At 40.2% G+C, this 26166-nt stretch overlaps 1 protein-coding gene and 3 long non-coding RNA genes across 4 annotated transcripts; 3 read left to right on the plus strand and 1 right to left on the minus strand.

Moving 5' to 3' along the window:
* Positions 1–6147: 6147 nt before the first annotated feature.
* On the plus strand, positions 6148–6544 carry LOC307146025. Its single transcript, XR_013819040.1, has 3 exons — positions 6148–6162; positions 6390–6447; positions 6519–6544. It is a non-coding gene; the product is annotated as an uncharacterized lncRNA (long non-coding RNA).
* Positions 6545–6634: 90 nt separating this feature from the next.
* Positions 6635–7410, plus strand: LOC307146200. Its single transcript, XR_013819071.1, has 4 exons — positions 6635–6696; positions 6865–7000; positions 7120–7229; positions 7363–7410. It is a non-coding gene; the product is annotated as an uncharacterized lncRNA (long non-coding RNA).
* Positions 7411–7435: 25 nt separating this feature from the next.
* On the plus strand, positions 7436–14329 carry LOC307145821 (L-rhamnose-binding lectin CSL3-like; the record flags this gene model as incomplete). The annotated part of the gene is made up of 9 exons (XM_079849415.1): positions 7436–7454; positions 7496–7646; positions 7888–7988; positions 11364–11420; positions 13117–13252; positions 13372–13481; positions 13630–13674; positions 13784–13904; positions 14136–14329. The coding sequence occupies 9 exons, from the start codon at positions 7436–7438 to the stop codon at positions 14239–14241; spliced, it is 846 nt and encodes a 281-aa protein (XP_079705541.1). The 3' UTR covers positions 14242–14329.
* Positions 14330–23875: 9546 nt separating this feature from the next.
* Positions 23876–25100, minus strand: LOC307145789. Its single transcript, XR_013818998.1, has 3 exons — positions 25035–25100; positions 24124–24195; positions 23876–23968 (listed from the first exon to the last, which is right to left on the minus strand). It is a non-coding gene; the product is annotated as an uncharacterized lncRNA (long non-coding RNA).
* Positions 25101–26166: the final 1066 nt, after the last annotated feature.

The raw sequence follows: 26166 nt of genomic DNA on the forward strand, positions 1-26166 counted from the left end.
TTCAATTTTTTCCCTGCCGGTCCTCCGCATCAGGGTATCGAAAACGAGACGGAGACGGCTGTCCCCCCCGTGGAGGGATGAGCGAGAATCGCTCCTCTGCGGAGCCCTCAGGAAATCGATGTTTGTATCCAGCGTCAACTGCGCTTCGGGACGCATCGGTTTTCAGCTAATGCACTCTGTAATGCCCGCCCAAAAAGGCTTGCGGCCAGGCAGTGTTCCTGTCTGCAGATCGGAAACTGTTTTCGATTATTCCCTGCCGGTCCTCCGCTTCAGGGTGTCGAGAACGAAACCGAAAGAGCCTCCCTTCTGGGGGAGCCCTCAGGAAATCGATGTCTGTATCCTGCCATAAAGTGAGCTTCAGGCCACATCGCTTTCCAGCGAACGCACACCGTGGCGTTCGCCCCAAAAGCTTGGAACAGGGCACCGACTGTGGTCACAAAATCTTTCTCGACTTTTTCCTGTCGGTCCTCCGCTTCAGGAGGTCGAGAATAGTGCTCGAAATCACCCGAGGTCAGTCTCGAGGGGCTGGTTCCCTTAGTAGATTTTGTAGAAGAATGGCAAAGCCTTCCGAATATATCTATATGGGTCCTGAATATTATAAAATATGGGTACAGACTGCAGTTCAGTCACCGACCTCCCAAGTTTGCTGGGGTGGTACCGACTGCAGTGGTTCCAGAACAGGCTCGGGTTATGGAACAAGAGGTACAGACTCTACTGGTCATAGGGGCCATAGAAATTGTTCCCCTACCAGACAGGGGGTCTGGGTTTTTATAGCCGGTACTTTATAGTTCCAAAGAAGGATGGCGGGCTGAGGCCGATTTTAGATTTGAGGCAGTTGAATCGTTCTCTGAGGAGATTCAGGTTCAAGATGCTCACTATTCCCATCATCGTGAATCAAATCAGATCCGAGGATTGGTTTGTCACGATAGATCTAAAAAGACGCCTATTTTCATGTCTCCATCCTTCCATGTCACAGGAGGTTCCTGAGGTTCGCTTTCGGGGGCGAAGCGTACCAATATCGGGTTCTTCCGTTCGGCCTAGCACTCTCTCCCAGCACGTTCACTATGTGTATGGATGCAGCTCTGGCTCCACTGAGGCTTCAGAGCATCCGTATTCTGAATTATATCGATGACTGGCTCATATTGGCCCAGTCTCGAGAAATGGCAGTTCGGCATCGAGATGTCGTTCTTGGCCACATTCAGAAATTGGGGTTGAGACTCAACACTTAGAAAAGTGTGTTAGAACCAGCTTAGAAAACTACTTTTCTGGGCGTGGTATGGAATTCGGTTACGATGCAGGCACGTATGTCTCCAGCACTTATCGAATCCATCCTGGCCATGGTGTCAGGGTTAAAGCTAGGCCAGGCCATCACTGTAAAGCAGTTTCGAAGACTGTTGGGCCTCATGGCAGTGGCATCCAACATAATTCCTTTGGGCCTTCTTCGCATGAGGTCCCTTCAGTGGTGGCTCAAAGCCAAGGGGTTTTCCCCCCAAGGGGAATCCGTTCCGTATAATAAAGGTTACGCGCAGATGCCTTCGTTTCCTATTAATATGGAAGAATCCTTGGCTCTTGTCCCAAGGGCCAGTATTAAGGGCGTCATGTTGCCGGAAAACCGTTTCGACAGACGCTTCCATCACTGGCTGGGGCGCGGTTATCGGCCGCTTTGCCAGGGGTCTGTGGTAGGACCATCATCATTCTTGGCATATAAATTGCCTAGAAATGTTGGCTGTGTTCAGGGCTCTTAGGAGCTTCCTCCCAGACATCAAAGGTTACCACGTCTTGATACGTTCGGACAATACATCAGTGGTAGTGTATCTGAACCCGACAAGGGGGACTCAGATCGCGCCCTCTATCCAGATTGGCGCATCAAATTATTTTATGGTCCCAAGGGAAAATATTATCCATAAGAGCAATATATGTCCCGGGGGTTCAGAATCAGGGAGCAGACATCCTGTCGAGGCAGGGGTTGAGGCCCGGGGAATGGAGACTCCATCCAGAGGTGGTGGAGCTTATATGGCAGAGGTTTGGACCAGTGGAAGTGGAGCTGTTTGCGTCTCGAGGGACGTCCCACTGTCCACTTTGGTTCTCCCTCACTCATCCAGCCCCGCTGGGGTTGGATGCCATGGTACAGGCCTGGCCGAGGCTTCGCCTGTACGTTTTTCCCCCCGATTGCTCTGCTCCCGGGAGTCCTGGAGAGGGTCCGTCAGGAGGGCATCAGTCATCTTCTGGTAGCCCCGTTTTGGCCGGCCCGAGTATGGTTTTCGGACTTAATTTCACTCCTGATAGCTCCGCCATGGCAGATTCCTCTGAGGAGGGATCTGTTATCTCAGGCGGAGGGCATTATATTCCATCCTCGCCAGAGCTGTGGAAATTGTGGGTCTGGCCTCTGAGGGGGCTCAGTACCTAGATGCTGTTCTATCATTTGGGGTGCACGGAACCATACTTATCTCTAGGGTTCCGTCTACTAGGAGATTATATGACCTTAAGTGGAAATGTTTTTCCGCTTGGTATAGAGAACATGAGTTAGGCTCAGTTAACTGCCCAGTGGCTTCAGTTCTGAGTTTCTCCAAGATCGTTCTCTACGAATCTCTCCCCGTCCACATGTATGGTGCACATGGATGCCAATGCGGCGTTCCATGCACCACTGAATATTGGGCCTTTTGGGGAGGCACCAACTGGTCATACTATTTCTCCTTGGTACATTGAGGATGAAGACTGACAGTCAGGTCCAAGGTTCCTTCCTGGTATCTGGCGGTGGTTCTCGAAGGCCTATCCCTGGCTCCCTTCGAATCCCTTCAGTTGGCTTTGCCTAGGACCTCACGTTCAAGATAGCCTTTCTCTTAGCTACTTTTTATAAAGAGACTGGGAGATCTCCAAGCCCTGGCATTAGTACCAGCTTGCTTGGGGTTTGCCCCCGGCGGAGTTAAGGCCATCTTGCATCCGCGACCCAGCTATGTGCCTTAAGTGCAATCTAACATGGCTAGGTCCATGGTCCTGCAAACATTTCATCCTCCACCACATGTGTCGGCAGAAGACGAGAGGTTCCTTGCTCTGCCAGTCAGAGTTCCAAGTATTTCCTTGAGAGGTCCTCTTCTTGGAGGAGGTCGGACTTACTGCAGTGTGTTTTGGATCACCTAATAGGGGCTCCCGGCTAAACAAACCTTAAGTAGGCCTACAAGGTGCGCAATTTGCCTTCACCTTTGGTTGTAAGGGCTCATTCTACTAGAGGCATGGTGTCCTCTAGACCCCTCCTCTCGGGAGTGCCCCTCCAGGAGATCTGTGAGGCAGCCGGTTGGGCTACCCCGCACATTTTATCAGGTTTTATAGTCTGCACCTCCCTAGTACGCCTGGCGCACGTATGCTCTAGTCCTAGCTGAGTGTCTGAGATCAGTTTCACTCTAGGGCAGGCCTTTTTCGGTGCGTGGCCTAGTGGGCATTCGTTCCCCAAAGAGTCGTTTTCAACGACGCAGTGCGAGTTCCCTCGAAAGGGAACGTCTCGGGTTATGACTATAACCCTTGTTCCCTGAGAAGGGAACGAGACACTGCGTCGTCCTGCCACGCCCCTCAATGCCTGAGAGCGGCTTGCTTCATCGCGAGGCTAATGTGTGTGTGTGCCAGCGTCACTTTTATGCATCCGGTTATGCCGTCACATGTTACGTCATGACGCAACACCAATCAGGATTGGATTAGTTTCATTCATACTTCAGAGGCGCACGCTAAGGGAGCGTCCCCAAAGAGTCGTTTTCAACGACGCAGTGTCTCGTTCCCTTCTCAGGGAACAAGGGTTATAGTCATAACCCGAGACGTTTTGTTTTCTTCCAGTTGCGCTCCATTTTTCTGGCTGCTCTCTTAAGGGCCCGAGTGTGCTCGTTGTACCACGGCGTTGGACTATTTTCTTTAATCTTCTTTAAGCGCAACGGAGCAACTGTGTCTAAAGTGCTGGAAAAGAGAGAGTTAAAAGTTTCTGTTGTAATATCTAGTTCTTCTAAGCTATCTGAGATGCTGAGATGATGAAACTGATCAGGAAGATTATTAATAAAGCAATCTTTAGTAGCAGAAGTGATAGGTCTCACATATTTGAAACACGGAGTCGGCTTTGCAGCCTTGGCTAAATGCAAATTACACGAGACTAGGTAATGATCTGAGATGTCATCGCTCTGCTGCAGAATTTCAACGGCATCAACATCTATTCCGTGTGATAATATTAGATCTAGAATATGATTACAACGATGAGTAGGTCCTGACACGTGTTGTCTAACTCCAATTGAATTTACAATGTCTTTAAATGCCAATCCCAATGCATCTTTTTCATTATCGATGTGTATATTAAAATCACCAACAATTAGGACTTTATCTGCAGTCAATATTAATTCTGATAGAAAGTCCGCAAATTCTTTGATAAAGTCTGTATGGTGCCCTGGTGGCCTGTATACAGTAGCCAGCACAAATCTCAAACGTGATTTATCGTTTACACTATATATTTTTACATTAAGCACCAATGCTTCAATAGAATTATATTTAAAACTTGATTTCTTAGTGGTTTTGAAACTATTACTATAAATTACAGCAACACCACCCCCTTTGCGTTTCAGACGAGGCTCATGTTTATAACAGTAATCTTGCGGGGTTGATTCATTTAAAGTAATGTAATCGTTTGGTTTTAGCCAGGTTTCTGTCAAACACAGCACATCTAGGTTATTATCTGAAATCATATCATTAACAATGAGTGCTTTTGAAGTAAGCAATCGAATATTCAGCAACCCAAGCTTTAGCATTTGCTCATCTGTAATATAGCTGTTTTTTATTTGTTGAACATCAATTAAATTTTTAACCTTAGATGGGTTTAAACGTTTTTTTGATTTCCAAATTCGGGGAACAGACACAGTCTCTATATGATGATAGCTAGGTGAAAGAGGCTCTATGTGATGTGATTTATCTGACCTTGGTGACGCGAGGCCGCTAGCAGACAGTCGGTTTAGCCAGTCTGTCTGCTTCCTGACCTGAGCCCCAGATTGTCATGTTTAAGCTCTAAGACTATGAGCCATATTACTAGAGAGAAGAGCAGCACCATCCCAGGAGGGATGAATACCATCTCTTTTCAACAGGTCAGGTTTGCCCCAAAAACTTTTCCAATTGTCTATGAATTCTATATTATTAATATTAGCTTGTCTGCTGAAGGAAGCATGAAGTGCTCTGAAAATGTCCTGGTAGACGGCTGCGTTGACTCTGGATTTAATAAAGCACAGTGGACCAAAGTCCTCTTTTCTGATGAGAGCAAATTTTGCATCTCATTTGGAAACCAAGGTCCCAGAGTCTGGAGGAAGAATGGAGAGGCACACAATCCAAGATGCTTGAAGTCCAGTGTGAAGTTTCCACAGTCTGTGTTGGTTTGGGGAGCCATGTCATCGGCTGGTGTTGGTCCACTGTGCTGTCCACTCAACGCAGCCGTCCACCAGGACATTTCCAGAGCACTTCATGCTTCCTTCAGCAGACAAGCTTTATGGAGATGCTGACTTCATTTTCCAGCAGGATTTGCACCTGCCCACACTGCCAAAATAACCAAAACCTGGTTCAATGACCAGTTTAACGTTTTGAATGGAATTATGGAAATAAATAAACTTTTCCACAATATTCAAATTTTTTGGAAAGGGTCTGTATATATATATATAGGCCTATATAAGTTTTATTTTATTTGCATATATCATTACATTATTTATGTAAGTTAACACCCAATACTTGAACAGTTTAAAGTGTAATCTGCCAATTCAGGACGCAGCCTCTGAATTGGGACGCAGCAAACCATCTTAATTTAGCTGGCCATGGTCTTGGCTAAGCCGAAAATACATGACCCGGGCTGAAACATCCTCACCATGTCCTCCAGTAAAATATAAAACATAAAAATGACAATAGCCAAGCTGGCTCCATAGCTGTTTACTCAGTTATATCAAATGAATTATCAGGATGGCAGCTGTCCTCTTGCACCGTTGCTTGGCGCCAGGAGCGGTAATCGGGAACACCTGGTTGCGCAATTAGGAAATCCTACGAAGGCTACATGATGCGTCCTTTGAAGGATGCAGCCTTCACATTGGGACACAGATCTTGTGTATATATAGGCATCATGTTCCCATAGCTTCAAACTTTGTTTTCTGTAACTGCTGTTTGGTCTCATGTTTATGCTTCTCTAGTCGTAGTCATGTATTGTTTATTTTGTATTTGTTTGTTTTCAATAAATTGCACTTGGATTAACCTGTGCTAATTATAACAATATAATGGTGTTGTAATGGAATTCAGTCCTTTACTGCAATAATTTGAGTGAAAAAATTAGTCTTTTGGAATCTTGTTTTTGTTATAATACTGTGTGCTCATGTGTCCCTTTAAAATAATTCCAGGGCTTTCCTTCTGTTCACACATTCAACATGCTGGTGCAAAAGCTAAGCTGGATCACTTGTAAGTACTAATTTAGAAGCAATTCAGTGCATGATTTCAAATGTTTCAACTTGTTTTTATTGGATTTTCAGTGCTGCTGTTTCTGTATCAACATGGTAAGGCAATACTGACTAATACATGTTTAGTCTGATTAAATAAAGACTTTCAAGTGCAGAATGTTTAAGTAATCTTACTTCTGATTCCTCTCTGCAGGAGCAGAAGCAAAACAAATGGTGGTATGTGAAGGAGAATCTGCGCATCTCACCTGTGGTGAGTAATAAGTCATATTTTTGGCTTTTGTTCCTAAATACAACAGTATGAGTGCAGAGAACAGGGTCATAAGGGGATCTTGAGCCTTTGTGTCTCCAACCACATGTAATGTCCTTAAACTACCACAATTCTCTTTTTTTTTTTCTTTTTTTATTCTTTAAACAATAGGTTCGGGTTTCATAAAGGTCAATCGAGCCAACTATGGGCGGACTTGTTCCAAAACGTGCATTAGTGGGAAACCAGCTGATCAGATCTCAAATACACACTGCAACACAGCAGAGTCCCTCTCTATAATGTCTGCTCGGTAGGTTTAACTGATAGCATAGGAAAAAGTACAACTTCATTTTATACATTAAGCACAAGATTCATATTGTTTGTATATTAAAGCTATTAAGTATTTGTCATTGTCTGTCCATGAATCAGGTGTGATGGAAGTGTGTGCTGTACTGTTCCTGCAGTGAACTTTGTTTTCTCTGATCCTTGTGTTGGAACTTATAAATACCTGTATCTGTCTTATGCCTGTCTCCCAGCAGGTAAGTAACTTCCATCGTTAATTCTTAAACAGAATATTGTATAAATTAAGGTGTAGCAAATGAGTAAAAATATTTGAGTATATTTCTGACATCTACACCCCCCCCCCCCCCCTCAAAAAAAAAAAAAAAGTAGAAAGAAGTGTAACCTGTGAAAATGGTCAAAGCGTCATTAGGTGTGGTAAGTTCTTTTCTTTCTGTGTTTTACTATGCTGAGGTTAGTGTACAGTATGTATAGCCTCCAGTCCACAATACAAACAATCATTCAGGAAGTTCTCATCAAGTGTCTGTATCAAAGGATAAAGGTGTTATTCACGTTCATCATGCCAATTATGGAAGACGAGATCTCGTAACCTGCCCTCATGAATTCGCAACCAGACCAGACTGTTACTCTCCTCAGACCAGCAGCCTGCGTTCCAGGTACTTCATCTACAGTCACTTTAGGTGTCACTATCTTCAGCTTTTTTTTTTTTTTAACGCATACAATACATCAAAGGGACAATGTACATTTGATACCATTGTTATCCTGTTTATTAAAAAGCTACTTTATATGTGGACAAAGAAACATTGATTTTTAGTTTACAATTTTGAGAGGCCGTAGAATGATACAAGAGCTAATAGACAATCTCTCTTCTAATTATTCCAATTTTGTTTTCTTAAGGTGTGATGGGAAGAAGTCTTGTCAACTAAATGCTTCAAATTCTGTCTTCTCTGATCCATGTGTGGGTGTTTATAAGTATCTGGAAGTGACATACTGCTGTAAATAATATTGACCATCCTGCCACAAATGTACCTTGTGTCCTGATCATGTCAAATGACAATGAAAGCAGTATAATTTAAATATTAAAAATAAAAAGATGCTTTAAAAATGGTCTGAGAATTTCAGTGCAAAAACAACTGTTTCTAATGCTTTTATCAATGCTGAAATGTTTTATGAAAATATATTGCTTGTTCAATGAGTATTGACTGCATGTGACTTCCCTGATCTGTACGTCATTTTGAGCTCCTCTCATATCTTGGTTTCTCTGCCACACTTCCTCAGTCAGTAAAGATAAAAGCTTTCTAAGGTGTTCCCTCAACCCGACTGCTCTTCTGCTCTCTTAAGGCGAGACACTACAGGTGAATACGGTAAAATTTTAAAATAATAGATATCACCATGAAACTTCCTCAGTTGATTACTTAAACAAGTATATATATATATATATATATATATATATATATATATATATATAAAAAACTATTACAAGTTTTAGAAATTTGTATGTTTAAGCAAATTAGGCATTTTCTCATTAAATATGCACGATTTAGCATATATTTTCGGTAGATGGATCTGAACATATGATAAAGCCAGGTGCAAAATTCTTTTTTCATTTTGTTTACACACAAGATGAAAAAAATTAATTCAGAGGGATTTCAGGATATATGCTTTCATTACCTAGGTAATCAAAATATACTGTCCATAGCCTTAAATCGATTTTTGCCATATTTTTTTATTAAAATGTCACATAAATCAGGCCAGGAATGATTTATTAACAAATCCCTCTGAAAATATCTTCAGAATACTGCTAAGTATATAACTGGAAAGTTTGGTGTACACAGATGTACATAAGCTGAGATGTTTCTACTGGAGAATGACAAACTCATTTTGAGAAAACGGCAGTTAAAGATTTAAAGAGCTCTAAATGAGAAATCGTCGTTAGCTTTAAATCCCCCTTTGGACATTCACGATTGGTTACTGATAGAAAGGAAATGCCCATATTTGGGTTACATAGCTTTGTGCAGGAGACTCAGTGCTTTACAACAATACCAGTCATGACAGACTTCAGTAAACAGATGGATCTCGGCGTGTCGCGTTGGAATGCTAACAACTTGGTAAATTCGGGAGAAACTTACTGCCGCAAGTAAACAAAATGTAATAAAATAAACATCTTAATGTATATTTTCAACGTTTTCTTTATATCAGCTTGAAAGAACACATATAGAAGGAGTAAACTAGCCCAAAATCTCAAAACTGACCACTGCATGAAAAATCTATGTTTTTGCCTGCCGTGTCTTGCCTTAACACAACAACCGACCAGCCCAACTTCAGGGAGACGTTTGCCTGGATACTGCACGCTTCCCTTGGTCACAGTGAGTTTACTGTTTGAAGTGTCCCTTTTCTTGGTGTTCACATTGGGAAGTCTCTAGCTGTTTGAAGTGTGCACACGAGTGCTCTGACTGCTTTGTATTGTTTGGTCTGCACCTAGGCCATTACAGTTCCAGATAATCAGTCACCTGTGATCTGGGTGGGTTATGTTGGTAACTTGAGCTAATCCCGAGTATCATAAGCAGTGGCTGCTGGACACCAACTAGCCTTCCATTGTTCAAGCCCTCTGCTGGAGAGAACGAGAAACTGCTGTGCTGACACCAATTAGCCTTCCACTGTTCAAATCCACTGCTGTAGAGAACGAGAAACTGCTGTGCTGATGCTAACTAACTTTTCATTGTCCAAGCCCTTTGCTGTAGAGAACGAGAAACTGCTGTGCTGATGCTAACTAGCCTTCCATTGTTCAAGCCCTCTGCTGGAGAGAACGAGAAACTGCTGTGCTGATGCTAACTAGCCTTCCATTGTTCAAGCCCTCTGCTGGAGAGAACGAGAAACTGCTGTGCTGATGCTAACTAGCCTTCCATTGTTCAAGCCCTCTGCTGGAGAGAACGAGAAACTGCTGTGCTGATGCCAACTAGCCTTCCATTGCTTAAGCCCCCCCTGCAGGAACAAACGAGGAACTGCTGTGCGGACACTGACTAGCCTCTTATGGCCTAGTCCTCCTGAGAGTAATTCTCACCCTAAGACTCTTTTAATAATTGAATAAAAAGAAATGTTTTGAAGCTATCCATTGAGTTCTGACTTCTTTGTGGGGATATGGTGTCCCCGAACCACCCTAACTCACTCAAATTTGAGACCTCTGTGATTATAAAACCCTGCCTATATGGCCCTGTGGATACTCACCTAATATACATAAAGTTAGGGTGATATTCAGTGACTTAACCCGTGATATAAGATTTTGCCCATATTGCCCATCTCTGTCATCCATTCCCTGTGTGACTTGCAAAGGCACGTCCACAAATCTCTTGCGTTTGGTTTGGTCACACCACAAGGTGACCTCAAAGCTTCAGCACTGCCACTCCGAGATCGATTGCAATGTCTGAGGTAAAACACGCCCCCCTCACTACCATATGGACAAAGAAATTTTGGAATAAATGTGGAAATAAATGTAGACATAAATACAAATATACATAAAGAAATGTGGAAATATATAAAAGCGTAAATAAATGTATAAATAAATGAAAACATAAATAAATGTAGAAGAAATACAATTATACATAAATAATGAAATAAATGTATAAAATGTCATCATTATTTTTTGTTAGTTTTAGTTTTCATGGACCTTCTGTTTGGTTATGGACTCTGGAGTTAGGGAGCTGATTGAAACGCCCCCTGTGGATTTGGTTCCTTTGCCATGTCTTGTTCTCATTGGTTTATGGTCTTGTCATGTGGTATTCAGTTGTGTCTTCACATTGGTTAATGGTGTTACTTACTTTCAGGTGTGTCTTGTTATGTGATTAGTCCTTGTGTATATATAGGCATCATGTTCCCATAGATTCTTGTCAAGCTTTGTTTTCTGTAACTGCTGTTTGGTGAGTCTCATGTTTATGCTTCTCTAGTCGTAGTCATGTATTTGTTTATTTTCAATAAATTGCACTTGGATTAACCTGTGCTAAATATAATAATGTAATGGAATTCAGTCCTTTACTGCAATAATTTGATTGAAAAAAATTTAGTCTTTTGGAATCTTGTTTTTGTTATAAATGCTATGTGCTCATGTGTCCCTTTAAAATAATTCCAGGGCTTTCCTTCTGTTCACACATTCAACATGCTGGTGCAAAAGCTAAGCTGGATCACTTGTAAGTACTAATTTAGAAGCAATTCAGTGCATGATTTCAAATGTTTCAACTTGTTTTTATTGGACTTTCAGTGCTGCTGTTTCTGTATCAACATGGTAAGGCAATACTGACTAATACATGTTTAGTCTGATTAAATAAAGACTTTCAAGTGCAGAACGTTGAAGTAATCTTACTTCTGATTCCTCTCTGCAGGTGCAGAAGCAAAACAAACGGTGGTATGTGAAGGAAAATCTGCGCATCTCACCTGTGGTGAGTAATTAGTCATATTTTTGGCTTTTGTTCCTAAATACAACAGTATGAGTGCAGAGAACAGGGTCATAAGGGGATCTTGAGCCTTTGTGTCTCCAACCACATGTAATGTCCTTAAACTACCACAATTCTCTTTTTTTTTTTTTTTTTTTTTTTTTTTTATTCTTTAAACCAGGGGTACTCAAGTTCAGATGCCAAGGGGGCCACATTTAAACCATATTAAATGTGAAGGGCCACAAATTACAACTTGCATCGTAAAACTTTATGACAATATTTACAGTTTTTACTTATATAGAAATTCAGTTTATTACCTATCTTGTAAGTCTTGCTAGTCTTTGTTCTACTGAATACTGTAATACTGAACATAAAATAAAAAAATTAATTTGGATAATAATTTTCTTGCGATATTAATGAGTTCATACTCAGAGTATTAAAAAACCTTGCTAGGTAAGTCTTGCTAGTCTTTGTCCTATTTAAAGTAGGCTAATACTGAACATGGAAATAAAAAATATGGAACAAAAAGTGGATTAACAGTTTTCTAGCAATATTAATTATATTAAGCAACAACAACAAAAAAAAGAGTTCATATTCAAACAGAGTTAATTTTTTTTCTTTTCAAAACGCAATAAATCCATCTTTTTTTCCCCACAAAACGCTATAAACGCTTTTTTTGTTTGTATTTTTAAAAAAGTCTTTTGCCTTTTATTTTTCGAGATTGCATTTATGAGGAAAAAACAATGTTACGTGACAGTTCTCCATTACGGACGTGAGCGGCACTTAAAGCCTTTCAAACTTTCACGGAGACCTCAAACAGAAAGCACAAATCTTTCTTTAAAAATGGCGTTTATTATCGCGTTTTGGAAAAGAGCTCTTCATATATTATCTTTATATTTTCAATATTTAACAATTTGATTAGGCCAATAATATATATAGGCAATTAGCCTACATCAAATGTTCAATTATTTATTATATGTTTTCTTTAGATGACATTTTACAGGGTCGCAACTTTTAAGTTTGTCAGAATTCGCTCAAAAGCAGCTTTGATCAGTTTTTCATGCGAGCCGTGCCCCGTTCCGAACAAAACTGCCGGTTAGCCTATAACTGGAGGTTTTGCAAGTGTGTCGCAAACTCATTGACGTGTTGACAGCTCGTAATCGTAATGGGAGCGCTTTTTGCTACTGTTTATAACCCATTGACACTTTGAAAATAAGTTTTGTTTTTATGAGGATCATCGGCCAATTACACACTGCAGTAGAGATGCGCGGATCAGCTCTAACGTCACCCGAATCAGCTGTGAAAGTACGCATCTCTGAATGCACGAGCTATGCATAGCGTGCCGCACACACAAGTTGCCTGACAGTTTTACCGCTTGTTTTGCTATTGTTGCGCTTAGCAAGTTAATGGTACATTTCGGAGATATCAAGTAGCTATATAAAGTCTCACTAAACATTTCACACACATCACAATGACGATGATGAATGTTATTTTTTATTAATCTACCAACGGATTATCGACCGTCCGCAATATACATAGGCCTAGATAAAAATCACACTGTCTAATATTCGCGTAACTTTTAAGCTCAAATTATAAAAAAAAGTGCGTTCATCTTTTTAATGACGCGGGCCATAAAATGAATGCCGATGGGCCGGATGCGGCCCGCGGGCCGCCTGTTGAGTATCTGTGCTTTAAACAATAGGTTCGGGTTTCATAAAGGTCAATCGAGCCAACTATGGGCGGACTTGTTCCAAAACGTGCATTAGTGGGAAACCAGCTGATCAGATCTCAAATACACACTGCAACACAGCAGAGTCCCTCTCTATAATGTCTGCTCGGTAGGTTTAACTGATAGCGTAGGAAAAAGTACAACTTCATTTTATACATTAAGCACAAGATTCATATTGTTTGTATATTAAAGCTATTAAGTATTTGTCATTGTCTGTCCATGAATCAGGTGTGATGGAAGTGTGTGCTGTACTGTTCCTGCAGTGAACTTTGTTTTCTCTGATCCTTGTGTTGGAACTTATAAATACCTGGATCTGTCTTATGCCTGTCTCCCAGCAGGTAAGTAACTTCCATCGTAAATTCTTAAACTGAATATTTTATAAATTAAGGTGTAGCAAATGAGAAAATATTTGAATATCTTGTACTGGTAGTAACTGTATATTTCTGACCTCTGCTCCCATTCCAACCCAAAAAAAAAAAAAAGTAGAAAGAAGTGTAACCTGTGAAAATAGTCAAAGCGTCATTAAGTGTGGTAGGTTCTTTTCTTTCTGTGTTTTACTATGCTGAGGTTAGTGTATAGCCTCCAGTCCACAATACAAACAATCATTCAGGAAATTCTCATCAAGTGTCTGTATCAAAAGATAAAGGTGTTATTCACGTTCATCATGCCAATTATGGAAGACGAGATCTCGTAACCTGCCCTCATGAATTCGCTACCAGACCAGACTGTTACTCTCCTCAGACCAGCAGCCTGCGTTCCAGGTACTTCATCTACAGTCACTTTAGGTGTCACTATCTTCAGGTTTTTTTTTTTTTTTTACATCAAAGGGACAATGTACATTTGATACCATTGTTATCCTGTTTATTAAAAAGCTACTTTATATGTGGACAAAGAAACATTGATTTTTAGTTTGCAATTTTGAGAGGCCGTAGAATGATACTAGAGCTAATAGACAATCTCTCTTCTAATTATTCCAATTTTGTTTTCTTAAGGTGTGATGGGAAGAAGTCTTGTCAACTAAATGCTTCAAATTCTGTCTTCTCTGATCCATGTGTGGGTGTTTATAAGTATCTGGAAGTGACATACTGCTGTAAATAATATTGACCATCCTGCCACAAATGTACCTTGTGTCCTGATCATGTCAACAAATGACAATGAAAGCAAAATAAAGTAAAAGTCAAAAATAAAAAGTGGAATCCAGATGTTTTAAAAATGGTCTGAGAATTTCAGTGCAAAAACAACCTGTTTATAAATGCTCTTATCAATGCTGATATGTTTTCTTAAAACATCTACAATGGCTGAAAAGACAACTTAACAAGGGTCAAGAGCCCAACTAAAGTAAACACTGATCACATGATGGTAATGTCAAATGAAACGATTCAGCTAAACCTTTGTTAGTTCTCAAGACTTATGTAACTATCTGACAAAGTCCGTTCTGGAGTTGTTTAATCCAACTGAAGATAAATTACATTAAATCTCTTCAGAGGAGATTTCATGTAAGACTGTGGCTGAAGACAGTTGTAGTTTGTGTTATGTCTTTCAGTGCTTGTTCACAGCAGGTGTTTGAATGATTTAAATAATGTTTCCAGAACTACATACTAACCTTTAAATAACATTCTATTAACATTCAGGAAACTGGACATTATGTTCTTGGAATGTTACAAATCAATATTCCTAGAATGTTGAGTTGTTAATCAATTTTTTTGTTTTTTTTTCACGTTCCCAGAACCAACACTGAATATTTGGAGAACATTCTTGGAACATCTGTTAGCTGGGTAGATGTAAGGTGTATTCATCTGAAGTTGCTGATCTACCGTTTGTGTCAGGAAGGGATGACGTTAACCAGGATTTCTGAATGTCTCTCATTCCTGTGTTCTAAGTTGAGCACAGGCTTGTAAGTTTGAAGAGATGATCTTTCCAACTCATTCATGTGTTCAGACTCTACAGATGTTGAGAAAGACATCTTTAGATCTTTAGCCACAGAATTGAGTATTTGTTACTTCACCTTAGTTGGCCCTTCTCTGGTTGATCTACCCAGTTCTGACCTCGACCACGCTTACCATTACCTGATTAAGATGCTGGCCAGGGAGAGGAATTAGGCCTTGTTGCAGAGATTTCAAAGGACCCTTCAAGTGCCATTCTGATGAAGGAACTCCTGGAAGCATGCAAATCTTGTCCAGAGTTGTCCAAGCTGCATGCCCAAATCACACAAGGTTGGCCTAAAACACAGAAACAAATGGATTCAACGATCAGGGCTTACTTTCAGATCAGGCATGAACTAGCTGTGGATAAGTATATCTTGAGAGGGCAGAGACTAGTTGTGCCAGTTGCTTTGCGCTCTAAATTCATTCACTTGGCACACGAGGGGCACCAGAGAGTGGTACGAACTAAGCAACAGCTAAGAGACTTGTACTGGTGGCCTCGTCTGGATATGATGTGCATTCAACCATTGCTTCTTGTTCCGCCTGTCAAAACCGCCCTGACGTGTCCAGCCCCATTGCAGCCAGTGGACCTGCCAGACGGTCCATTTCAGAAATTTGCAATAGATATCATAGGACCTTTTTGAGAGAGCCACTTACCTCAAATGTTACAACCAACACTGTTACAAAGTTTCTAACATCTGTGTTTGTGAGAGAAGGTAACCCACTCACCTTAGTCAGTGATAATGGTCCTCAGCTTACTTTTACTGCATTCGCTGATTTCCTGTCTGAAAGAGGAATAAAACACATTCGTTGCACTGTTCACTGGCCCCAAGCAAACGGTGCTGTGGAGAGATGGAATTGTGTTTTAAAGAAATGCATCCAAATAGCTGAAATGCAACAACTTCCATGGAAAAAAGCGGTCACAGATTTCCTCCTGAACTACAGAGCTACACCACACGCAACCACAGGCGTATCACTGTTTGAACTGTTAAGAGGGAGGAAGAGGCGCACAAAGCTAAACACTCTGTCAACCACAGCAGCTCAGGGTGAGAAAGTGACAATGGGCATACGTGACCTTGTACAGCGGGTTCAGCAAAAGAAATGTGGAGCAAAACCACCACCCTTCATGTGTGGAGATTGTGTACGTGTAAGAAAACCTATGCATGTACCAAAGGCTGGAAGGAAATTCACTGTTCCAATGTGAATAAGAAACTGGGACCAAGCACGTATGTCTTGAGTGATGGGAAGAAATGGAACGCGGCTCACTTGTCTCTGGTTCCAGAAAACACTCAAATTGCATTAGAAAATGCTCAGGTTAACCCTGGAACTGAGAATGTTGTGCCTGAGCCAGTTAAGAGAACACAGGCTAGACAGCCTCCTGTATGGTTAAAAGACTATGCTACAGAGGAAAGGAAAACAAAGAAGAGTGAATGAAAGAACACTAGTGTTGTAGTAGGGAAGTAACTGAAAACATATGTTGATATGTTATAAGATACAGAAGTAACTTATAGTTTAAGGGCATAATTCATAATGGATGGAAATTGGGCTGAATAATCCCACTTGTTAAGAGTCTTTCCTAAAAGAAAGAGGGGAATGTTATGTTCTGAATGTTACATAACATGTTATGTTGGAACCAGTCCGCTAGAGGCTGTAAGAGAGAATTGTCTGTGGTTGGTAAAAGTAAGAAGAACAAAGAGATAAGTAAAGCATGGACAATGTTGTAAACAAATCGTTCTCTCTCCTTGTTTATTTCTTTTCATTACGAGTCCCAACATTACATAAACACTGTGTGTACTACAATTAATAAAGTAAAAAAAACATTGTACACACTGTAATTCACATTATATTTTGTTCTTTGTCAGAAAGACTGAAGAATATAGATCCATCTTTTTAAAATGCATCAAAACAGTACACTCATCACCATATTAAATCATATAGTTTGAACTGAGCCTGAGCATGCTACTGTTGCACATAAAATATCAATGTTCATAACTGTGCAAATAATTCAAAAACCTTTAGAAACTCATACAATAGTTCAGCATCACACACACCATGAGGTGGGTTAAATAGAGAGATTAAAAAATACCCAATTTTTCTCCAAAACGGTACCAGTTTTTGTGTTTTGATAAAGAAATGAGAATCATTAATATTATCAGTTTACCTCGCCTAATGCACTGAAAAAGGCTAAGATAGTGAGCTATCACTATTACACTGTAATTCCATTACATCAAATATGTTACAATTTAAAAGTAAATACACATTGTTTTAGAAGGGTGGCATCATCGGTTACATTTTACACAGCTACATTTACTCAGATTGTAATGCTGATAATATAATCTGTAAGGAAAATTGTGCATTAAATAGTCAAGTCAAGTCATCTTCATTTATAGAGCGCTTTTAACAATGTAGATTGTTCCAAAGCAGCTTTACAGTGATAATAGGACATTAAAGTGTTTTGGCTTTATAGCAGCTCTAGAATAAAGTTATTGTCCAGCTAAAGTTAGTTTGATTGATTCACTTCCGTCGCAACGATCATTAGTAATTAACTTAGGGGCCACTAACACAACACCGTTTTAACAGAAAACTCTTAAGTTCTTTCTGCGCAAACTTCAAAAACTCGAACCAGTGAGAACGCCAATGGCGTGCACATGCGTATTACAAGTTCAGTCTATAGGTAGGCTATGTGCGTTTGAATATATGTGCGCAGGCGTGTAGTCCTTCCCTACAAATCAACCCTCAACATACTACTTGTCTGGCCTTAACTTTTATAATACAGAATTTTTATTGCTTCCACGTAGCCACGCAAACTGGAATTATCCCGACAACGCTTTATCTGTAGAGAGGTAAAGGGAAGGGAAGGAGGCCTTCACAGGGGAGAGACTAGTTGACATTTCAGGACTGTGCTGTCGTCGCGTCCAAGCGCAGGTCCTTCATCAGATCTGGATACAGCCTGGATCCGGCGGACTGCGGTAAACCTCGGGATCAAGTACATTTTATTAATCTGTAATATTTACTGTTATGAAGTAATCAAGTAGATTTTATGTCTGTCCATTTCACATTTTGAATTACTTAGTTTAATGAATTTGTATTACTCACTATTATTATGTAAATGTTGCTTTTTTTAAGTCTTACCAAATAAATGTAATAATTTTCTCTGCATCAAATACTTTTATCACAAATCACAATTAAATACAATAAAGTTGAACAGTTTATTATGTCAACATTCACAATGAACCATTAAATCAGTAATCTTCACATCAACTGATTAGTAGTTAAGGTACATTCAGTAACCTCTCTGATAATTTACAATAACTGTAGAATTAACCTTGTATGGTTCGACTAAACCTCAGCAGCCAACAGTGGCATAACTAACATTAATGACGAACACATGCATAGTCCAGCTGAAACAGAATGGTCACTTTTCCTTAATGCTCATTCAAGCATCTGCTGTTCTGTAAAATTAAAACAAAAAATAACATAATTTCCCCTAAAGAAAAGGAAAATCCATTCTACTCCATCCAACACAGATCTGGAATGATATTTTTCAAATACCCAATTAGAATCTTACAATTCACTGAAACAATGCAATAACAGCATTCAAACAGACACTAAGTGCTCTTTATGCTCTTAAACCCGTAACACATTAAAACATTTCAAAAGTTAAAAGTAGTCAACAGTTCTGGATAGTTCTTCCTCTGGCCTTTGCCTCTAATAAACATTAACAGAAAGATCAGGTGTTAATTCTTGGCATTTCTCTACAGTAGTGTGAGCAAGACAACATTACTAAAGTCAACTACTTTTTTTTTATCTAGTGACTTGCATATTAATGTGGTCAAGTGTTCTGAAATGGATATTTATATTCACAATTTATATACACAATCTTCATTCCACAGTGCCCTTTTTTCATATCTTACACCAGCAAAATACATAGTCAACAACAAATGCAACAATATATCTAACAAGCAGTCGTGGCCAAATTTAACCACATTAAAAGTCTTTTGGGGAATCAAAACTTAAGGCACGTCCAAGTCTGTGTGTTTGATAGTGAAATATCCATAAAGACAAGCACATGAGCGTTGGGTCCAATAGAGCCGAATCCATCTTTTCAAGTTTTTGTTACAATCGTTGAGATGGAGATGTAAGTTGGGTTGTACCAACAGCCTCGATTGTACAGCACGTGCCATGTCGATAGCATTTAGGAGAGCAACTTCAACTTTAAAGATTGCACTTTTGGGGACATCTTAACACCATCCAGGTCCAGGAAAAGTTTCTGGAACACCTCAAAGGTGTAGCACAGTGTTGGGGGGTATGCCAGGTTGAGGGCTTAAATAAGCCCCATCAGCAGTGTGCGAGCTTTAGCAGTACTGCCACATCCTGGAAACATCTCCCTGCCTTCCAAAAGGATGGACACATCGACTGGATCCTCTCGATCAGCACCATGGATGACCAGTATCTTAAAGCTACACTGTGTAACTTTTTTAGTTGATTCTTAGCAAAAAACACTTAGTTCTTTCAAAAATATATGTGCTCATTAATGTATATTTACTTCTTTCAAGTAATAAAGTATTCTCTTAAATTTATAATCTGCCATTGAAAGTACATACGGGTGAGGGGTTCAAATGCCGGTCGCCATGTTGCCCCTCCATCTTGAAACTACATTAGCCAAAGAGGGACATACCTGTAAATTCAAGCTTCGCCTTTTGCGTTTTTCACTCAGTGACACAGAGACGAATGCGAGGGGGAGATTACTCGCGAGCTCGCGAGTGCCGGCAGATTTGAAAGAGTGTGGTGTGTGTGTGTACTCACATTTGAACGTCAACGCGACAGACAAATCAGCAAGACCATAGTCAATATTGGAGTAACTTTTCCCAGATGGAAAGAGCTCATGAGGAGAAAAGATTTTAAAACGGACGCCGAGGTTGCCTGCTTTCTTCTCGACAGGTAATTCAGCCTGTTGTAATTCATTTGTGTAAATTCGAAGTTTTATAACTTTGCTTGTCTAAACATAGCATGGTTGTGCATAACGCCAGAACGACCTCTAGTATAACTTCATCCTCGCGTCAATGGTGAAAAAGTATTGTTTACCTTGTAACATAAATCTGTGCTGCGACGGATCACAGGTGATGAATAGTTTTAAAGGCGCAATTTTTTAAGCTATATATATAAAAAAAGGACACTGTAAATTTTAGTTATTTTTAATTGCTTTTACTTTGTACACATTGTAACGTTAGCCTAATCTGATTATGCTGGGATAGCCGATTCCAAGGGTGACGTTTACCTCCTGACATCTGTCCTGTAGTTTTATTCATTTTAGACGTATTGTTTATTATTGTCATGGACGAAGTCGATAACTGGAAGCCATGTTAATCTTGGAATAATACGGCCACCGTAGGAGTTAAAACGCCCTCGGAATTGAGAGGAACAGAAACTAATATTCACTGGGTAGTCATATACAATTTCACCGCTAGATGGGGGTAAAAATCACACAGTGTAGCTTTAAGGATACGTTCAGCGGCATCACTGCGAGTGTCCTCCAGCATAAAGTTTATAAAAAAGAAAGAACACAATTCTAGTGAGAAACAAATACAAAAGAGATTCATTATCAGTGCAGAACGAACATGCTTGCTAAAAATTACTAAACATAACTCACATTATGGTAAATTCAGTATAATGTGTTTTACAGTGAGTCAACATAAGTAAAAAAATTAGTAGAACATTGCGCAAGACAGCTGCAATTCACAGATTGTACCCATAAAATGAATGTTGTTCGAAACTATACATTGTGTGCCTCTGCACCTTTACAGTTCCAGGAAACCCTATGCCTTTGTAATATCCAGACTACGTTTAAGTTGTTACTGCACATAATTTGGACCATTGCTGAGTGGAAAATCTTCATGTTTGTGTCTTACTTTTTCACTTGCACATAAAAATGATTTTTATGACACAAAAATAAAATCATGCTTTACCGGGCAATCTTCAAATAGCTCTTCTTTCTCGCCGAGATACAGGATAAGGCTGCGGATGACAGTTTCACGTCTCATCTCAATGCTTTGGTTCTGTGAACAGATTGATAATGTGTCAATACTGTGTGCATTACAAGCAGGAGGAGTTGTCCTGCATACTGTATATACCTGCATGCAGTTTGTGTGTGTGCAGTTTTCTGCAGATTTTAACAAGTTAAATTTAAGTTTTTAAAAAGACCATTATATGTTTGTGTATATATATATATATCCCAATCCAATACAGTTTTATGACCTGTCAAAAACACATGCATTTACTTATCTATTTGTGGATTTTAGACATTTTTTTAAAGATTCCCTGGTGTGTAAGTGTGAGAGTGTGTGTGAGAGAGAAGAAAGCGTGAGAGAGACTTTCTCCCTGCATGACTATTTTAAATAAGCCTACCCGGCTCAGTCTGTCCATAAACGGCCTTAGCTTGGTCCCGATGACACCTCCCTTGGCCATCATCAGGGCAAGTTTTGTTGTGTAGTGGTCAAGTTTATACATAAAGCTCTGCTCCAGTGAAACTGTAGTTATTCTCCTGAATTCCTCCTTGATCTGAATTGACAAAAAAAATACAAAAGTACAAAATTAGGAACTAGGCCAAATAGTCTGATGCCGAGTTTAAATCCTGTAGATATTAATAATAATGTATACTTTATTAATCCCGCAAGTGGAAATTCCAATCTTTTCACTCTGTTGTTATTACACACAGGCCTGAATTACACACACAAGCTAAGCCTATACATGCGCTAATGGAGAGATGTCAGAGTGAGGGAGCTGCCCATGGAAAGGCGCCCCGAGCAGTTGGGGGTTCAGTGCCTAGAAAAGGGCACCTTGGCAGTGCCCAGGAGGTGAACTGGCACCTCTCCAACTACCAGTCCACCACCATACTTTGGTCCGTATGGGGACTTGAACCAGCGACCCTCCGGTTCCCAACCCAACTCCCTAACCTAAAATAGGCACCAATTTTCATGTGCGTTACCACCGATGGTTTTACGGGAGGCAAAGGTTGCTGGTATACCTTGGGGACAATTTGTCTGGTCTTTCCACTTATATGGGAACTGTTTGATGACTCTGTTGAGCTCTTCTAGAGAATTTTTTTTTTTCTTTATCAAGACATCTAAACACAGTGCCAACTCTACAGGTACAATGCCCTAGTAAAGTAAATCATGCAGAATATCGGGAGGATAGCCTGTTGTCACGTGAAAATGATTTAATCTTTGAGTGATCGCACAATGCCTTTTTACTCCGTGGCTAGGGAGCATTCCAGTGCTACTTCAACGTCCAACTTGTGTTGCGGCTTTGTCCTACCAGGGAATGCTCCTGTCCTGACTTCAAGTTCCTGAAACTGGGACCTCTCTCCAATACAAAATCTGCAAACATATGACCCACTGAAACTTTCAACAAACCCTCCAACTGAGTGGGCACCAAGATTACCTGCAATCACAGAAAATACAGTGCCCTCTATGATTTTTCCCAAACAGGGCACAAAAACTCCATCCTCTTCAAAGCTTTTCAAATCACTTAATAATGGCTCAAGGACTCTGGGATAGCCAAATGTCTTAATGTCATCAGCCTTGCACAAAACAGCTAGGTAAATTGATGATAATGTAGATCTTAATACAGTCGGAATATCAGCCAACACCCAATAGACACCTGTTACCTTGTGCTTCTTACGAGAGGTTCCTAAAGGATTGCATATTTCAAAATCATCAGAGTAGAGTAAAAGTGAAAGTCTAAACTCCTTTCCAGATAGAAATGTGTTTTCCTTGAAATGGGAACCATCATGAAAACTACTATACTGACCGGAAGAAATACAATGTCTTGTACTCTTCAACACTTTCTCCTGAATGTCACTATTTTTAAGAATTTGTGACAAGGATTGCAAAATTGGTACATATTGGAAAGTCCTTCCCTCTTTTGCATCAAGTATATACTCCAATGGTTCAACAATAGAGAAATGTTCCTTTAAGTGCTGATTTCTCTTATATGCTGTGCCAAGAGGACCTTCTTCACTAAAGGCTGCACTAATAGGATGTAACTCGCGAATGCTTTTTACCAAATATGTGATTACAAATTCTTCAACAGCACAGTTATGGTTTTCAAATGTGTCATGGACAATGCTTTTGATAATGGGTGCAGATGCTGAAATAGTAATAAATTGAAGCTCCTCTAAAATCTCATTTATACATCTACTGGGCACATTGAAGATACAATCTAATTTAAGTAATAAGGAAAAAAGCTCATCAAAAATGGCTTTACCTAAATCTTCTCCCTCTTTCACAAGTGTTTCATCAGAAGACACTTCACTTTCATCTAACAACCAGCTGTTATCTGCTGTTTCCTGACTTGAATGTGTTTGAAATACAGTATGTTTAAAATCTTCAAGGCAGTGAGGATTGTGCTTCCTACTTTTAGGTGAGGCAAAATTTGAATATATTTTAGTATTGTAGTCACAATCTTATAAAAAGCACAAAACTGTTCTTTGTGTTTTTAATCAACTCCGAGGTGTTCAAAATATTGCCTCTTGGTGTGATAACTACATGAATTACATACAAGACATGAAAATGACACAACTTGCCCTGACTGTTCAGTTTGTGTATGATCTCTGGACAAATGTGTGGAAAGAGCACCCCAACCCTTAAATGAACAAGGACAGTCTGAGTACAAGCAGGGCAGTGATCGGCCTTGACCAGTGTGTAGTCAAGATGTAATCTATAATGTTTTAAGAGGTCTAAACGTTTTGATGACCTGAAACTGCAAATTTTACAAGACCATCTCATAATATACGAGGCCTACTGTTTCTCCCCGATGACGCCTGTGTTGTAATGCGTCAATCTCTCTTCCTCCCTAGACCTCAGTTGTCCACTGTATTGGTTCCTCCTGAGAACAAGGTCACCCTGTAAAAGAACAGACACAATTTGTGATGTTAAAATAATACTATAAAAGTTAATGCCAAATGTATTTACAATACATATTACATTACTACACAATAAAGAACAGGGAAAAATAAGAGCAGCAATATTATAGTATTGTTACAAAGATTTCTACTTGCCTGTATGAGACTAATGTTGCCGCGTCAGACCAGTCACTGATATCACAACGCACTGCTGTACTGTTCTGTTACCTGTTGAGAGAAACAAATTGTAGTTCTCATTTACATTGTGTTTTAATGACTTTTAATAGAGCATTGAGTATGTGACGAGTTTGGACCTGACAATTGGCATGGCAACGAGGCGGAGGGGCTTTCTGCCCATTGCATTCAAAGTTAACTGTTCCTGCTTCAGCTCCTAGACTGAGATGCACAGGGCTGAAGCTACTAATGCTAACTTTGGGCTAACCGTTAGCCCAACTCCTCCCCCACTTTAGCCGTGAAAGGCTGTGGTCTAACGTTAGGTTTAAAAACATTACATTTTATTTTCATTAAAAAGGTGACCAGACATTCATACCGTTAGCTCACTAAAATAAAATGGCTGACATCATGCAGGCACTTGCTGCTACACATCAATGTTAATTGGTATCCAAGTTCACCTGCCATCTGATACTGCATTTTTCCTTCTTTGGTGCAGACTAGCTTTGATAAATTACTTGCTGCAAAATTTTCAGTGGATATAAAAATGACTAGACGCTTTTAAATAAGGCTAACATTAGCTAGAGGACACACACACAGGCAGCCAGTACGTTACATCGATTTCCTTACAGAACGTAACATGACAGTTTGAGCTTAATCATGGCCAGCTAACATTAAATTACTCTGAAGTTAACCAGACTTGGTGACTTTTTCTACAAGAACGCAGCTAACTACATCTAATCCCCTCTATTTTTGACTAACCACCAGTCTCATCTTTATAGAAGTGGATAATGGCGGCGCTTTAGCTAATGTTATTGTGATTAAAACTCACGTTCAGTTAATTTTGAACCGTAACGTCTATGCAATAATCAAACCATCAAAATGTCCAAACTTACCGAAAATAAGTCAGCCATGTAAAAGCGACAACCCAAACCGACCGTCTCTGCCACAACTGAACAAGCGGGATCTTGTTGTAAAAAAAAAAAAAATGTGTGCGGATTCAAACACACTTTTCAGATTAAAATTTATTTAGTATTTTTAGGTGAATGTGCTGTGACTATAAAACATAAAATAGTATTTGTAAATATATGATAAAATTTACTCTTTCTTCTCAGTTATTACATGAATAAATTGTGTACATTTTACTTAAGATATTATAGTTCCAACTTAATCTTGATTTTACAATGTATAAATTACATGAATTAATGTAATTATGTTCATGTTAATGGATTTAACTAAAGGATATTGGCAGATCCCCTTATCTCCTCTATCCAAAGAAAAACAGCTTTCACCACGGCGTTTGGATTGCACCAATTTGTCACTCAAACCTTTCGAGTTGTTCGGAGCGCCAGCCACTTTTCAGCGGCTCATGGACCGGATCCTCCAGCCCCATGCTGCATATGCCACTGCTTACTTGGATGACATTATCATCTATAGTAATGACTGGCAGCGCCATATGCATATTATAGAAGGTTTGTGCCTAATTATTCGGACCTCACCAGTCCGCTGACTGACCTCACTAAAAAGGAGGCACCAGATCCGGTCCAGTGGACGGAGCAGTGCCAGCAGGTTTTCACCCAGGTAAAGGCTGCTCTATGTGCCGGGCCGCTCTTACATTCTCCTGACTTCTCTCTCACATTTTTTTTACAGACTGACGCCTCAGACAGAGGGCTGGGTGTGGTCCTGTCACAGGAGGTAGGAGGTGAGGAACGGCCGGTGCTGTACATCAGTCGTAAGCTCTCAAAGAGAGAGACAATGTACATCACCATTGAAAAGGAGTGTCTGGCGATCAGATGGTCTGTCCTCATCCTCCGATACTATCTCCTGGGGCAGGAATTCACCCTCTGCTCGGACCACTGCAGGCCGGATGGCTCCCCAGCCTGAGTCGGGCGGTGGGGGTATGTGGCAAGGGGGGCGTGGTCCAGTAGGTGTTGCAGCGAGAGAGAGAGGTAGGACTTTATTTTATGCTGCACTGAGATACGGTGAAGGCGCTGTGTGCACAAACTTTTTTTTCATTGAGAAAAGAGT

Source organism: Squalius cephalus, assembly GCF_949319135.1.
Source record: "Squalius cephalus genome assembly, chromosome: 18".
Lineage (NCBI taxonomy): Eukaryota > Metazoa > Chordata > Actinopteri > Cypriniformes > Leuciscidae > Squalius > Squalius cephalus.